Raw genomic sequence first — 16,800 nt, 5'->3', positions numbered from 1 at the left:
TCATAGACCCCACAAACCCCACAAACCCATGAACCCCACAGACCCCATGAACCCCCCAAACTCCATAGACCCCACAAACCCCACAGTCCCATGAACCCCACAGACCCCACAGTCTCACAAACCCCACAGACCCCACAGACCCCACGATCCCATAAACCCCACAGACCGCCCAAACCCTACAAATCCCACAGTCCCATGGACCCCACAGACTCCACAGTCCCATGGACCCCACAGTCCCGTGAACCCCACAAACCCCATGAACCCCCCAAGCCCCACAGACCCCACAAACCCCACCGTCCCATAAACCCCATAGACCTCACAGACCCCATGAACCCCACAGACCCCACAAACCCCACAGACTCCACAAATCCTACAGACCCCCAACCCCATGAACCCCACAGGCCCCAGAAACCCCACAGACCCCATGAACCCCACAAACCCCACAGTCCCATAAACCCCACAGACCCCACAAACCCCACAACCCCACAAACCCCACAACCCCACAAACCCCAGCGCCGTGTCCCGCAGATCGACGAGCCCAACGCCTTTGGGAACACGGCGCTGCACATCCGTGTTACATGGGGCAGGACGCGGTGGCCAACGAGCTGGTCAACGTGGGGGCCAACGTCAACCAGCCCAACGACAAAGGCTTCACCCCGCTGCACTTCGCCGCCGTGTCCACCAACGGCGCGCTGTGCCTCGAGATCCTGGTCAACAACGGCGCCGATGTCAACTTCCAGGTGTGGGGTTTGTGGGATCTGTGGGGTTTGGGGCTGTGCTTGGAGATCATGGTCAACAACGGCACCGACGTCAACTTCCAGGTGTGGGATGGAATTGGGATTGGGTTGTGGGGTTTGTGGGGTTTGGGATGCTGTGCCTGGAGATCATGGTCAACAACGGCGCCGACGTCAACTTCCAGGTGTGGGGTTTGGGGCGCTGTGGGGTTTGGGGTGTTGTGCCTGGAGATCCTGGTCAACAACGGCGCCGACGTCAACTTCCAGGTGTGGGGTTTGTGGGGTCTGTGGGGTTTGGGGCTGTGCCTGGAGATCCTGGTCAACAACGGCGCCGACGTCAACTTCCAGGTGTGGGGTTTGTGGGGTCTGGGATTGGGGTTTGGGGCTGTGCCTGGAGATCCTGGTCAACAACGGCGCTGATGTCAACTTCCAGGTGTGGGATTTGTGGGATCTGTGGGGTTTGTGGGGTTTGGGGTCTGTGCTTGGAGATCCTGGTCAACAATGGCGCCGACGTCAACTTCCAGGTGTGGGATTGGGATTGGGTGTGGGGTCTGTGCTTGGAGATCGTGGTCAACAAGGGCGCTGACATCAACTTCCAGGTGTGGGGTTTGTGAGGTTTGGGATTGGGATTGGTGTCTGTGGGGTCTGTGGAGTTTGGCGCGCTGTGCCTGGAGATCCTGGTCAACAACGGTGCTGATGTCGACTTCCAGGTGTGGGACTGGGTTGGGATTGGGGTTGGGATTGGGGTTTGGGATTGGGATTGGGTTTGGGGCGCTGTGCCTGGAGATCCTGGTCAACAACGGCGCTGATGTCAACTTCCAGGTGTGGGATTTGGGGTTTGGGATTGAGATTGGGGTTTGGGGCATTGTACTTGGAGATCCTGGTCAATAACAGCGCCAACGTCAACTTCCAGGTGTGGGGTTTGTGGGGTTTGGGATTGGGATTGGGGTTTGGGGCATTGTGCTTGGAGATCCTGGTCAATAACAGCGCCAACGTCAACTTCCAGGTGTGGGGTTGGGATTGGGATTGGAATTGGGATTGGGGTTTGGGGTCTGTGCCTGGAGATCGTGGTCAACAACGGCACCGACGTCAACTTCCAGGTGTGGGGTTTGTGGAGTTTGGGATTGGGATTGGGATTGGGGTTTGGGGCTATGCCTGGAGATCCTGGTCAACAACGGTGCCATCGTCAACTTCCAGGTGTGGGATTGGAATTGGGGTTTGGGGTTGGGGATTGGGATTGGGGTTTGTGGAGTTTGGGGCGTTGTGCTTGGAGATCCTGGTCAACAACGGCGCCAACGTCAACTTCCAGGTCTGGGATTTGGGGTTTGGGGTTGGGATTGGGATTGAGGTTTGGGGCTGTGCCTGGAGATCCTGGTCAATAATGGTGCTGTTGTCAACTTCCAGGTGTGGGGATTGGGATTGGGATTTGGGGTCTGTGGGGTTTGGGGTGTGTGCCTTGAGATCCTGGTCAACAACGGCGCCAACGTCAACTTCCAGGTGTGGGGATTTGGGGTTTGGGATTGGGATTGGGGTTTGGGGTCTGTGCAGTCTGTGGGGTTTGGGGTGCTGTGCCTGGAGATCCTGGTCAAGAATGGCACCGACGTCAACTTCCAGATGTGAGGTTGGGATTGGGTTTGGGGAGCTGTGGGTGTGTGGGGTTTGGGGCACTGTGCCTGGAGATCCTGGTCAATAACGGCGACGACGTCAACTTCCAGGTGTGGGATTGGGATTGGGATTTGGGATTGGGGTTTGGGGCGCTGTGCCTGGAGATCCTGGTCAACAACGGCGCCGACGTCAACTTCCAGGTCTGGGATTGGGATTGGGGTGCAGGTGGATGGTTTTGGGGTGTGTCTGATCCCTGTGGGTGTATTTGGGGTTTTGGGGTGTGTCTAAGTGCTCTGTGTTTATTTGGGACTTTTGGGGTGTCTTTGGGGTGTGTCTGAGCCCTCTGAGTGTGTTTGGGGTTTTTGGGGTGTGTCTGAACCCTCTGGCTGTATTTGGGATTTTTTTGGGGTGTCTTTGGGGTGTGTCTGAGCCTTTCTGGGTCCCTCCCCAGAGCAAGGAAGGGAAGAGCCCCCTGCACATGGCGGCGATCCACGGCCGCTTCACGCGCTCGCAGATCCTCATCCAGAACGGTCAGTGCGGGGTGGGGCGGGAGTGGGATTGGGAATGGGGAATGGGGGATTGGGAATGGGGGAAATGGGGATTTGGGAATGGGGGAAATGGGGAATGGGGGAAATGGGGGAATTGGGGATTGGGGAAATGAGGATGGGGGAAATGGGGGAAATGGGAATGGGGGATTTGGGATGGGGGAATGGGGGATTGGGAATGGGGATGGGAATGGGGAAATGGGGGAATGGGGATGGGGGAATTGGGAGTGGGGGATTTAGGGGATTGGGGAATGGGGGATTGGGGAGTGGGGGAAATTGGGGATTGGGAATGGGGGATTGAGGATTTGGGGAATGGGGGAGTGCGGGAATTTTGGAGTGAGGGATTTGGGAATGAGGGAATGGGGGACTGGAGGAATGGGGGATTGGGAATGGGGGATTGGGAATGGGGGATTGGGAATGGGGGATTTGCGAGATTTGGGAATGGGGGAATGGGGATTTGGGATTGGGGGATTTGGGAATGGGGGATTGGGGATTTGGGATTGGGGGATTTGGGAATGGGGGATTGGGGATTGGAATGGGGAATTGGGGAATGGAGGATTTGGAGGATTGGGAATGTGGGGATTTGGGAATGGGGGAATGTTGGAATTCTGGGAGTGTTGGGAATGTCAGGAATTTCCTGGAATGTTGTGGATTTTGGGAATGCTGTGAATGTTGGGAATGTTGTGAATGTTGTGGACGCTCTGGATTTTGGGAATGTTGTGGATTTTGGGAATGTTGTGGATTTTGGAATGCTGTGGATTTTGGGAATGCTGTGAATTTTGGGAGTGCTGTGGATTTTGGAATGCTGTGGATTTTGGGAACATTGTGAATTTTGGGGATGTTTTATGACGCCGTGCCCCCCGCCCTGCAGGCAGCGAGATCGACTGCGCCGATCGCTTCGGGAACACGCCCCTGCACGTGGCCGCGCGCTAGACGGCCACGAGCTGCTCATCAGCACCCTGATGACCAACGGCGCCGACACCGCCAGGTCGGGCCCTGGCAGGGACAGAAACAATCCTGGCAGGGACACAGAGAGTCCTGGCAGGGACACAGAGAGTCCTGGGAGGGACACAGAGAGTCCTGCAGGGTCCTGGAAGGGACAGGGAGAGCTGCAGGGTCCTGGCAGGGACACAGAGAGTTCTGGCAGGGACATGGAGAGCCCTGGGAGGGTTCTGGAAGGGACAGGGAGAGCTACAGGGTCCTGAAAGGGACACAGACAATCCTGGGAGGGTCACAGAAAGTCCTGGGAGGGTCCTGGCAGGGACAGGGAGAGTCCTGGAGGGACACAGAGAGTCCTGGCAGGGACACAGAGAGCTCTGGAGGGTCCTGGAAGGGACACAGAGAGTCCTGGAAGGGAGCACAGAGAGTTCTGGAGGGTCCTGGCAGGGACACAGAGAGCTCTGGAGGGTCCTGGCAGGGACAGGGAGAGCCTCAGGGTCCTGGGAGGGACAGGGAGAGCCCTGGGAGGGACACAGAGAGTTCTGGAGGGTCCTGGAAGGGACACAGAGAGCTGCAGGGTCCTGGCAGGGACACAGAGAGCCCTGGGAGGGACACAGAGAGTCCTACAGGGTCCTGGCAGGGACAGGGAGAGTTCTGGAAGGGACACAGAGAATTCTGGAGGGTCCTGGGAAAGGGAGCATGGAGAGCTGCAGGGTCCTGGAAGGGACAGGGAGAGCCCTGGAGGGTCCTGGCAGGGACAGGGAGAGCTACAGGGTCCTGGCAGGGACACAGACAATCCTGGAGGGTTCTGGAAGGGACACAGAGAATCCTGCAGGGTCCTGGCAGGGAGCAGGGAAAGCCTTGGGAGGTCTTGGAAGGGTTCTGGGATTTTCCTGAGTTTTTTTCTGGGAATGTTTCTGGGATTCTTGTGCTGCTGCCCCAACCCATCTCCATTCCCCAATCCCAATGCCATCCCCTGACACTGTCCCCTCACTGTCCCCTCTCACTGTCCCCTCTGTGTCCCCTCCCAGGCGTGGCATCCACGACATGTTCCCCCTGCACCTGGCCGTGCTCTTTGGCTTCTCCGACTGCTGCCGCAAGCTGCTGTCCTCAGGTGAGGGGCTGAGGGACACCTGGGGACACCTGGGGACACCTGGGGACACTGAAATCACCCTGGGGACACCAGCGTCACCCTGGGGACACCAGCGTCACCCTGGGGACACTGAAATAACCCTGGGGACACTAGAGTCACCCTGGGGACAGAAGAGTCACCCTGGGGACACTGAAATCACCCTTGGGGACACCCAGGTGATCCCTGGGGACATAGAAGTGACCTTTGGGGACACCAAAATCATTCTTGGGGACATCCAGGTGATCTTGGGGACACTGAAATCACCCTGGGGGACACCCAGGTGACTGTGGTGACCCTGGTGACGAAAGAGGTGACCCTGAGGTGGCCCTGGTGGCACTCAGGTGACCCTGGTGACACTGAGGTGACCTTGGTGACACAGAGGTGACCCTGAGGTGACCCTGGTGCCAGAGGTGACCCTGGTGACACAGAGGAAACCCTGGTGACCCTGGTGGCCCTCAGGTGACACAGAGGGGACTCTGGTGACACAGAAGTGACCCTGAGGTGACTCTGGTGACAGCCAGGTGACCCTGAGGTGACCCTGGTGACCCTGAGATGTCCCTAGTGACCCTGAGGTGACTGTGGTGGCTCTCAGGTGACCCTGAGGTGACCCTGGTGACAGCCAGGTGACCCTGAGGTGACCCTGGTGACCCTGGTGCCCCAGGTGCCCCTGGTGACGCGGTGTCCCCTGTCCCCAGGGCAGCTGTACAGCATCGTGTCCTCGCTGAGCAACGAGCACGTCCTGTCGGCCGGCTTCGACATCAACACCCCCGACAGCCTGGGCAGGACCTGCCTGCACGCCGCGGCCTCCGGGGGGGTGGGGACATGGGGACACCTGGGGACACACCTGGGGACTTGGGGACACACCTGGGACACACCTGGGGACATGGGGACATGGGGACACAGAGACATCAACACCCCCGACAGCCTGGGCAGGACCTGCCTGCACGCCGCGGCCTCCGGGGGGTGGGGACATGGGGACACCTGGGGACACACCTGGGGACATGGGGACACACATGGGGACACCTGGGGACACACCTGGGGACATGGGGACATGGGGACACACCTGGGGGACATGGGGACACCTGGGGACACACCTGGGGACACCTGGGGCAGCTGGGGACACACCTGGGGACACCTGGGGACGTGGGGACAGCTGGGGACACACCTGGGGACATGGGGACACGGGGACATCAACACCCCCGACAGCCTGGGCAGGACCTGCCTGCACGCCGCGGCCTCCGGGGGGTGGGGACATGGGGGACACCTGGGGACACACCTGGGGACATGGGGCCACACCTGGGGACATGGGGACATGGGGACATGGGGACACAGGGACATCAACACCCCCGACAAGCCTGGGCAGGACCTGCCTGCACACCGCGGCCTCCGGGGGGTGGGGACATGGGGACACACCTGGGGACATGGGGACACACCTGGGGACACACCTGGGGACATGGGGATATGAGGACACAGGGGTGTGGGACATGGGGACACAGCTGGGGACATGGGGACACACATGGGGGGACATTTTTGGGTATCTTGGGGACATTCTGGGTACCCTGAGGACATTTTGGGTACCTCAGGGACACTCTGGGTACCTTGGGGACACTTTAAGTACCATGGTGGCATTTTTGAGTACCTTGGGGACATTCTGGGTATCTTGGGGGACATTTCTGGGTACCCCTGATGACATGTCCCTGTCCCTGGTGCCATTTTTGGGTGACCTGTTCCTGTCCCTGTCCCTGGTGACATTTTTTCCCTGTCCCTGGTGTCACTTTTGGGTGATACGTCCCTGTCCCTATCTCTGTCCCTGTCCCTGTCCCTGGTGACATTTTTCCCCTGTCCCTGGTGACATTTTCCCTGTCCCTGGTGACATTGTCCCTGTCCCTGTCCCAGGAACGTGGAGTGCCTGAACCTGCTGCTGAGCAGCGGCGCCGACCTGAGGAGAAGGGACAAGGTTCGGGAGGTGAGCGGGGCAGGGAGGGGACAGAGGGTCCTGGAAGGGGACAGAGGGTCCTGGGAGGGTCCTGGGAGGGGACAAAAGGTCCTGGGAGGGGACAGAGGGTCCTGGAAGGGTCCTGGGAGGGGACAGAGAGTCCTGGAAGGGTCCTGGGAGGTGACAAAGGGTCCTGGGAGGTGACAGAGGGTCCTGGGAGGGGACAGAGGGTCCTGCTGGGTCCTGGAATGGTCCCAAAGTGACCTAGGAGGGTCATGGGGTGTCCTGGAAGGATTTCCAGAATGTTCTCAGCTCCTGCTGGGTCCTGGAAGGGTTCTGGGTGTCCTGGGAGGGTCCTGGAAGGGTACTCAGGGTGTCTTGGGTTACTGCAGGTCCTGGAAGGATTCTGGGTTGTTCTGGGGGAGGGTCCTGGAAGGGTTTCCAGAATGTTCTAAGCTCCTGCTGCGTCCTTGAAGGTTCTGGGTGCCCTGGAAGGTTCTGGAAGGTTCTGGGTGTTCTGGGAAGGTCCTGGCAGGCTGTGGGATGCTCTGGAAGGTCCTGGCAGGCTGTGGGTTTCCTGGGAAGGTTCTGGGTTCTCTGGAAGGTCCTGGAAGCTTTTGGATGTCCTGGGAAGGTCCAGGCAGGCCGTGTGTCTCCTGTAAGGTCCTGGCAGGTTCTGGGTGCCCTGGGAAGGTTCTGGCAGGCTGTGTGTGTCCTGTAAGGTCCTGGCAGGTTCTGGGTGTCCTGGAAGGTCCTGGGAGGTTCTGTGATGTCATGGAAGGTCCTGGCAGGTTCTGGGTGCCCTGGAAGGTTCTGGGTGCCCTGTAAGGTCCTGGCAGGTTCTGGGTGCCCTGGGAAGGTTCTAGGTGCCCTGTAAGGTCCTGGCAGGTGTCAGGTGAGGCTCAGGCTGTCCCCTGTCCCCAGGACCCCCCTGCACTACGCAGCAGCCAACGGCAGCTACCAGTGCACGGTGACGCTGCTCACGGCCGGGGCCGCCGTCAACGAACCCGACGGGAAAGGCTGCACGGCCCTGCACTACGCGGCTGCCTCCGACACCTACCGCAGGTGAGACACCTGGGGGGGACAGAGACACCTGGGGGGGACAGACACACACCTACCGCAGGTGAGGGGCTGGGACAGGTGGGAGACACACCTGGGGGGGACAGACACACACCTGGGACAGGTGAGAGACAGCTGGGGGGGAACAGACACACACCTACTGCAGGTGAGGGGCTGGGACAGGGGAGAGACACACCTGGGACAGGTGAGAGACACACCTGGGGGGGGGACAGACACACCTGGGGGGGACAGACACACACCTGGGGGCACCACAGACACACACCCTACCGCAGGTGAGACACACCTGGGGGGGACAGACACACACCTACCACAGGTGAGGGGCTAGGGGGGACAGACACACCTGGGACAGGTGAGACCACACACACCTACCGCAGGTGAGGGGCTGGGGGGGACAGACACACACCTGGGACAGGTGAGACACACCTGGACAGGTGAGAGACACACCTACTGCAGGTGAGGGGCTGGGACAGGGGAGAGACACACCTGGGGGGGAACAGACACACCTGGGACAGGTGAGACACACACCTGGGACAGGTGAGAGACAGCTGGACAGGTGAGAGACACACCTGGGACAGGTGAGATACACACCTAGGGGCACCACAGACACACCTGGACAGGTGAGAGACACACCTACCGCAGGTGAGGGGCTGGGGGGGACAGACACACACCTGGGACAGGTGAGACACCTGGGACAGATGAGAGACACCTGAGGGCACCACAAAACACACACCTACCGCAGGTGAGACACACCTGGGACAGGTGAGAGACACACCTGGGGGGCACTACAGACACACCTGGGGGGGAGCCAGACACACCTGGACAGGTGAGACACAGCTGGGGGGAACCAGACACACCCCACAGCAGGTGAGGGGGATGAGGACAGGGGCACTGCTGTCATCAACCCGAGGTGGCACTGGGGGCCCTGGGGGTGGCACAGCGGTGTCCCCTGCCCGCTGTCACCAGCCCGAGGTGGCCCTGGTGGCCCTGGAGTGGCCCTGGTGACTCTGGGGGTGGCCCTGGTGTCTCTGGGGGTGGCCCTGGTGACACTGGGGTGTGCCCCTGGTGGCCCTGGGGGTGGTACAGTGACACTGGCGGTGGCACAGCGGTGTCGCCTGCCCGCTGTCACCGACCCAAGGTGGCCCTGGTGACACTGGGGGTGGCACAGTGACACTGAGGGTAGCACTGGTGACACTGGGGCTGGCCCTGGTGACACTGGGTGTGGCACAGTGACACTGGGGGTGGCACAGTGGTGTCCGCTGCCCATTGTCACCACCCAAGGTGGCCCTGGTGACACTGGGGGTGGTACAGTGGCCCTGGGGGTGGCCCTGGTGACACTGGGGGTGGCCCTGGTGGCCCTGGGGGTGCCCCTGGTGACACTGGGGGTGGTACAGTGACACTGGGGTGGCACAGTGACACTGGAGGTGGCCCTGGTGACACTGGAGGTGCCCCTGGTGACACTGCCGGTGGCCCTGGTGGCCCTGGGGGTGGCCCTGGTGACACTGGAGGTGCCCCTGGTGGCCCTGGGGGTGCCCCTGGTGACACTGGGGGTGGCCCTGGTGACATTGCAGGGCAGAGACTCATTCAGGAAGCAGCGATGAGGAGCCCCTGAAGGAGTCCAGGCTGAAGGAGGCGTTTTTGTGAGTGCTGGGTGCACTGGGATGGACTGGGATGGACTGGGATGGACTGGGAACGGACTGGGAATGGACTGGGAACAGACTGGGATGGACTGGGAACGGACTGGGATGGACTGGGATGGACTGGGAACAGACTGGGATGGACTGGGATGGACTGGGATGGACTGGGATGGACTGGGGATGGACTGGGATGGACTGGGATGGACTGGGAACGGACTGGGATGGACTGGGAACAGACTGGGAACAGACTGGGAATGGACTGGGATGGACTGGGAATGGACTGGGATGTACTGGGAATGGACTGGGAACAGACTGGGATGGACTGGGATGGACTGGGAACAGACTGGGATGGACTGGAACGGACTGGGATGGACTGGGAACGGACTGGGATGGACTGGGAATGTAATGGGATGTACTGGGATAGACTGGGATGTACTGGGATAGACTGGGATGTGCTGGGAATGTACTGGCAGTGTACTGGGAACATATTGGATGTACTGGGATGTACTGGGAATTTGCTAAAATTTACAGGGAATTTTGCTGAGAATTTGGTGGGAATTTTCTCGGATTTTATTGAGATTTTACTGGGAATTTACTGGGATTTTACTGGGAATTTGATGGGAATTTTGCCGGGAATTTTCTGGGATTTTACTGAGATTTTACTGGGAATTTTCTGGGAATTTACTGGTATTTTACTGGGAATTTTTGGGAATTTTCTGGGATGTAATTGAGATTTTACTGGGATTTTACTGGGAATTTGCTGGGATTTCACTGGGAATTTGCTGGGAATTTTTCTGAGAATTTGACAGGAATTTGCTGGGAATTTTCTGGGATTTTACTGAGATTTTATGGGAATTTTGGGGAGTTTTCTGGGATTTGACTGGGAATTTTCTGGGATTTTACTGGGAATTTACTGGGAGATTTCTGGAATTTTATTGAGACTTTACTGGGAGATTTCTGGGATTTCACTGGGAATTTGCTGGAAATTTTTGGAAGTTTTCTGGGATTTTATTGAGATTTTACTGAGATTTCACTGGGAGTTTTCTGGGATTTCACTGGGAATTTGCTCGGAATTTTTGGGAATTTGCTGGGAATTTTGGGGAATTTGCTGGGAATTCCTCTCCGCTCCCACCCCTCCCCTTTCACCCACCTGGCAAATTCCTCCTGTGCCATTCCAGAACTTTCTCTACAGATTTTTCCCAATTTTTCCCTCACTTCCCCCCCGTGTGCCCCTGCAGCTGTCTGGAATTCCTGCTGGACAACGGTGCCGACCCCTCCCTGCGGGACAAGCAGGGCTACACCGCCGTGCACTACGCGGCCGCCTACGGCAACCGGCAGAACCTGGAGCTGGTCAGGGAAATGTTCTCAAAAAATGGGGAATGGGAATGGGAATGGGAATGGGAATGGGAATGGGAATGGGAAATGGGAATGGGAAATGGGAATGGGGATGGGGATGGGAATGGGGAAAGGGAATGGGGATGGGAATGGGGAATGGGGAATGGGAATGGGGATGGGGAATGGGGAATGGGAATGGTCATTGGGATTGGGGAATGGGCACTGGGAATGGGGAATGGGAAATGGGAAATGGGAATGGGGAAATGGGCACTGGGAATTGGGAATGGGAATGGGGATGGGAGTGGGGAATGGGGAATGGGCACTGGGAATGGTCACTGGGAAGGGGAATGGGGAATGGGGAATGGGGACTGGGAATGGGGAAATGTTCCCAGGAAATGTTCTCAAAAAATGGGAAATGTTCTCAGGAAATGTTCCCAGGGAATGGGGAAATGTTCACTGGGAATGATCATTGGGAATGGGGAATGGGCACTGGGAATGGGGAATGGGAATGGGGAATGGGGATGGGGAATGGGGAATGGGAATGGGGAATGGGGAATGGGAATGGGGAATGGGGAATGGGAATGGGGAATGAGAATGGGAATGGGAATGGGGAGTGGGCACTGGGAATGGGGAATGGGAAATGGGAATGGGAATGGGGAATGGGCACTGGGAATGGGGAAATGTTCTTTGTCTCATCCAGAATTTGGGATTTTGGGGATTTTGGGATTTTTGGGATGGGAATTTTGGATTAGATTAAGGAATGTCACATCCCAAATTTGGGATTTTGGGCTTTTTGGGGTTTTGCTGATCTGTGCTGTTTTCCTTGCAGCTGCTGGAAATGTCGTTCAACTGCCTGGAGGACGTGGAAAGCACCGTCCCAGTCAGCCCTTTGCACTTAGCTGTGAGTTCCTGCAGGTCCTGGAAGGGTTTCCAGAATGTTCTCAGCCCCTGCTGGGTCCTGGGAGGGTTCTCAGGGTGTTTTGGGATACTACAGGCCCTGGAAAGGTTCCCAAAATGTCCTGGGAGGGTCCTGGAAGGGTTTCCAGAATGTTCTAAGCCCCTGCTGGGTCCTGGAAGGATTTCTGGGATGCTCTGGGTCCTGGAAGGGTGTCCTGGGAGGGTCCTAGAAGGGTTCTCAGAGTGTCCTGGGTTCCTGCAGGTCCTGGAAGGGTCCCAGAGTTTCCAGGGAGGGTCCTGAAAGGGTTTTGGGAGGGTCCTGGAAGGATTTCCAGAATGTTCTAAGCTCCTGCTGGGTTCTGGAAGGATTTCTGGGATACTCTGGGTCCTGGAAGGCTGCCAAAGTGTCCTGGGAGGGTTCTGAAAGGGTTCTGGGAGGGTCCTGAAAGGGTTCTGGGAGGGTCCTGGAAGGGTTTCCAGAACATTCACAGCTCCTGCTGGGTCCCATCCCTGTCCCTGCCCCTGTCCCATCCCTGTGTCCCCATCCCTGTCCCTGTCTCCATCTCCGTCCCCATCCTTGTCCCTGTCCCCGTCCCCATCCCCGTGTCCCTGTCCCCGTGTCCCTGTGTCCCCATCCCTGTCCCCATCCCTGTCCCCATCCCTGTCCCTGTGTCCCCATCCCTGTCCCTGTGTCCCCGTCTCTGTGTCCCTATCCCCATCCCTGTCCCCATCCCTGTGTCCCCATCCCCGTGTCCCCATCCCTGTGTCCCTGTGTCCCCATCCCTGTGTCCCCATCCCTGTGTCCCCATCCCTGTCCCCATCCCTGTGTCCCTGTCCCTGTCCCCATCCCTGTCCCCATCCCCGTGTCCCCATCCCTGTGTCCCTGTGTCCCCATCCCTGTGTCCCCATCCCTGTCCCCATCCCTGTGTCCCTGTCCCCATCCCTGTGTCCCTGTCCCCATCCCTGTCCCCATCCCTGTGTCCCTGTGTCCCCATCCCTGTGTCCCTGTGTCCCCATCCCTGTCCCCCTGTCCCCATCCCTGTGTCCCCACCCCCGTGCCAGGCCTACAACGGTCACTGTGAAGCTCTCAAGGCGCTGGCAGAGACGCTGGTGAACCTGGACGTGCGGGACCAGCAGGGCCGCACCGCGCTCTACCTGGCCACGGAGCGCGGCGCCAGCGACTGCGTGCAGGTGCTCACCAGCCACGGCGCCTCCGCCCTGCTCAAGGAGAGGAGGAGGAAGTGGACGCCTCTGCACGCTGCAGGTGAGCCCAGGTGGGGAGAGGGGTGCAGGTGAGCCCAGGCTGCAGGTGAGCTGCAGGTGAGCCCAGGGTGTGGGGAGGGTTGGGGAGAACTGCAGGTGAGCCCAGGTGGGGAGAGGGCTGCAGGTGAGGGGCTGGTGGAGCTGCAGGTGAGCCCAGGTGGGGAGAGGGCTGCAGGTGTGCCCAGGCTGCAGGTGAGCCCAGGGTGGGGAGAGGGGTGCAGGTGAGGGGCTGGGAGAGCTGCAGGTGAGCTGTAGGTGAGCCCAGGGCTGGGGAGAGCTGCAGGTGAGCCCTGGTTGCAGGTGAGAGGCTGGGAGAGGGGTGCAGATGAGCCCAGGGGTGGGGAGAGTGGTGGGAGAGCTGCAGGTGAGCCCTGGCTGCAGGTGAGCCCAGGGCTGGGAGAGGGGTGCAGGTGAGCCCAGGTGAGCCTGGGCTGCAGGTGAGGGGCTGGGAGAGCTGCAGGTGAGCCCAGGTGTAGGAAGAGGGGTGCAGGTGAGCTGCAGGTGAGCCCAAGCTGCAGGTGAGGGGCTGGGAGAGGGCTGCAGGTGAGCTGGGAGAGCTGCAGGTGAGCCCAGGGGTGGGGAGAGGGGTTGGTGGAGCTGCAGGTGAGCCCTGGCTGCAGATGAGCTGGGAGAGCTGCAGGTGAGCCCAGGCTGCAGGTGAGGGGTTGGTGGAGCTGCAGGGGAGCCCAGGTGTGGGGAGAGAGCTGCAGGTGAGCCTGGGCTGCAGGTGAGGGGCTGGGAGAGCTGCAGGTGAGCCCAGGTGTAGGGAGAGAGCTGCAGGTGAGCCCAGGTGTAGGGAGAGAGCTGCAGGTGAGCCCTGGCTGCAGGTGAGGGGTTGGTGGAGCTGCAGGGGAGCCCAGGTGTGGGGAGAGGGCTGCAGGTGAGCCCTGGCTGCAGGTGAGCCCAGGACTAGGGAGAGGGGTGGGAGGGCTGCAGGTGAGCCCAGGGTTCAGGTGATCCCAGGGGTGGGGAGAGGGGCTTGGAGAGCTGCAGGTGAGTTCTTTTCTCATCCCTGTTTCCTCCTCCCATTTTCCCTCCTCTCTCTTTTCTCATCCCCTTTTTCTCCCCCCATTTTCCCTCCTCTCTCTTTTCCTCATCCCTATTTCCTCACCCCTTTTTTCTCTTTCCTCTTTTTCTCATCCGTTTCCTCACCCCATTTTCCTCTTCCCTCTTTCCTCCCTCCATTTTCCCTCCTCTCTCTTTCCTCACCCCATTTTTCCTTATCCTGGTTTCCTCACCCCATTTTACCTCTTCCCTATTTCCTCATCCTTGTTCCTCCCCCCATTTTCCCTCCTCTCTCTTTCCTCATTCCTGTTTCCCCATCCCTCTTTCCTCCCCTCATTTTCCCTCTCTCTTTTCCTCATCCCTGTTTCCTCACCCCTGTTTTCTCTTCCCTCTTTTCCTCATCCCTGTTTCCTCCCCCCATTTTTCCCCATCCCTGTTTCCTCCCCCATTTTCCCTCTCTCTTTTCCCCATCCCTGTTTCCTCCCCCCATTTTCCCTCCTCTCTCTTTTCTCATCCCTGTTTCCTGCCCCCATTTTTCCTCATCCCTGTTTCCTCACCCCATTTTCCCTTTTCCCTATTTCCTCTTCCCTATTTCCTCACCCCATTTTCCCTCCTCTCTCTTTTCTCATCCCTGTTTCCTCACCCCTTTTTTTCTCTTCCATGTTTTCCTCTTCCCTCTTTCCCCATCCCTGTTTCCTTCCCCCATTTTTCCTGTTCCCTTTCTCATCCTTGTTTCCTCCCCCCATTTCCCTCCTCTCTCTTTCCTCCCCCCATTCCCCTCTCTCTTTTCCCCATCCCTGTTTCCTCCCCCATTTCCCTCTCTCTTTTCCCCATCCCTGTTTCCCCATCCCTGTCCCTCCCCCATTCCCCTCTCTCTTTCCCCATCCTCTCTCTCTTTTTCTCTCTTTTCCCATCCCAGCTGCCAACGGGAACACGGATTCCCTGCACCTGCTGATCGACAGCGGGGAGCGCGCCGACATCACCGACGTCATGGACATCCACGGCCAGTGAGTGTCCCCTGGGGGCCACCAGGGCCACCCCGGCCCCAGGGACACCCCGGCCCCAGGGACACCCCAGGCCGAGGGCAGGGCCGGGAGGGATCCCTCAGCAATCCCCAAAAATCGGGAAGAACGGGAGGTGGATGGAATTGGTTGGGTTTGTTGGTGGTGGAAGAATTTCAGGAGAGTTTGGGCTCGTCCTTCCTCAGCTCCTGCTGCTCCTTCCTGAGGGAGATGGGAATGGGAATACTGGGAATATTGGGGATGGGGGGAATGGGAATACTGGGAATGGGAATATTGGGAATTGGAATGGTGGGAATGGGAATGGTAGGAATATTGGGAATGGGAATGATGGAAATGGGAATGGTGGGAATAGGAATGGTAGGAATATTGGGAATGGGAATATTGGGAATATTGGGAATAGGAATGGTGGGAATGGGGGGATTGGGAATGGGAATAATGGGAATGGGAATAATGGGAATGGTGGGAATGGGAATATTGGGAATGGGAATATTGGGAATGAGAATGGGAATGGGGGGATTTGGAATATTGGGGCTTGGAATGGAGGAATGGGAATGGGAATGGTGGGAATGGAAATGGGGGGAATGAGAATATTGGGAATGGGAATATTGGGAATGGGAGTGGTGGGACTGGGAATATTGGGAATGGGAATGGTGGGAATGGGAATGGTGGGAATGGTGGGGATGGCAATATTGGGAATGGGAATGGGGGGAATGGGAATGTTGGGAATGGGAATATTGGGAATGGGAATGGTGAGAATGGGAATTGGGATATTGAGAATGGGGGAATGGGAATATTGGGAATGGAGGGAATGGGAATGGTGGGAATGGGAATATTGGGAATGGAAATATTGGGAATGGGAATGGTGGGAATGGGAATATTGGGAATGGGAATGGGAATGGTGGGAATGGGAATGGTGGGAATGGTGGGGATGGCAATATTGGGAATGAGAATGGGGAGAATGGGAATGTTAGGAATATTGGGAATGGGAATGGTGGGAATGGGAATATTGGGAATGGGAATGGGGGGAATGGGAATATTGGGAATGGGAATGGTAGGAATGGGAAGGGTGGGAATGGGAGGAATGGGAATATTGGGAATGAGAATGGGGGAATGGGGATGGTGGGAATGGGAATATTGGGAATGGGGGGAATATTGAGAATGGGAATATTGGGAATGGGAATGAGGGGAATGGGAATATTGGGAATGGGGAGAATTATGGGAATGGGAATATTGGGAATGGGAATATTGGGAATATTGGGAATGAAAATGGGGGGAATGGGAATATTGAGAATTGGAATGGTGAGAATGGTGGGATGGGAATATTTGGAATGGTGGGAATGGGAATGGGAATATTGGGAATGGGAATGATGGGAATGGGGGGAATGGGAATGGGGGGAATGGGGGGAATGGGAATGGGAATATTGGGATGGGAATGGGAATGGTGGCAGTGGGGTTGTGCTCAGTTCATCCCACACGCTGCAAGAACCTTTGAAAATCAAATTAAGCAGAAATTTCTTCCTGCTTAAATATCCCAGAGGTGTCACCACCATTCCTGGCTGTCCCTCAGCATCATTCCTGTCCTTCACCACCATTCCTGAATTTCCCTCATCACCATTCCCAGTTATCCCCCACCTCTATTCCCAAATTTTCCTTCACAGTTTTCCCTCTCACCA

At 57.9% G+C, this 16,800-nt stretch overlaps 1 protein-coding gene across 1 annotated transcript in view; it reads left to right on the top strand.

Moving 5' to 3' along the window:
• Positions 1–16,800, top strand: part of ANKRD52 (ankyrin repeat domain 52) — a 62,480-nt gene that overhangs the window by 14,619 nt on the left and 31,061 nt on the right. The window contains 15 exon segments of the mRNA XM_033083415.1: positions 529–568; positions 571–740; positions 2,791–2,869; positions 3,756–3,814; positions 3,817–3,872; positions 4,855–4,937; positions 5,651–5,767; positions 6,851–6,912; positions 6,914–6,921; positions 7,816–7,956; positions 9,540–9,608; positions 10,844–10,955; positions 11,770–11,841; positions 12,900–13,101; positions 15,025–15,112. Of these exon segments, the coding sequence (XP_032939306.1) occupies positions 529–568; positions 571–740; positions 2,791–2,869; positions 3,756–3,814; positions 3,817–3,872; positions 4,855–4,937; positions 5,651–5,767; positions 6,851–6,912; positions 6,914–6,921; positions 7,816–7,956; positions 9,540–9,608; positions 10,844–10,955; positions 11,770–11,841; positions 12,900–13,101; positions 15,025–15,112 (1,358 nt within the window).

Source organism: Catharus ustulatus, chromosome 31 (genome assembly GCF_009819885.2).
Source record: "Catharus ustulatus isolate bCatUst1 chromosome 31, bCatUst1.pri.v2, whole genome shotgun sequence".
NCBI lineage: Eukaryota > Metazoa > Chordata > Aves > Passeriformes > Turdidae > Catharus > Catharus ustulatus.
Note: the sequence above shows the minus strand (reverse complement) of the source record. Positions and strands in the feature narration are given on the sequence as shown.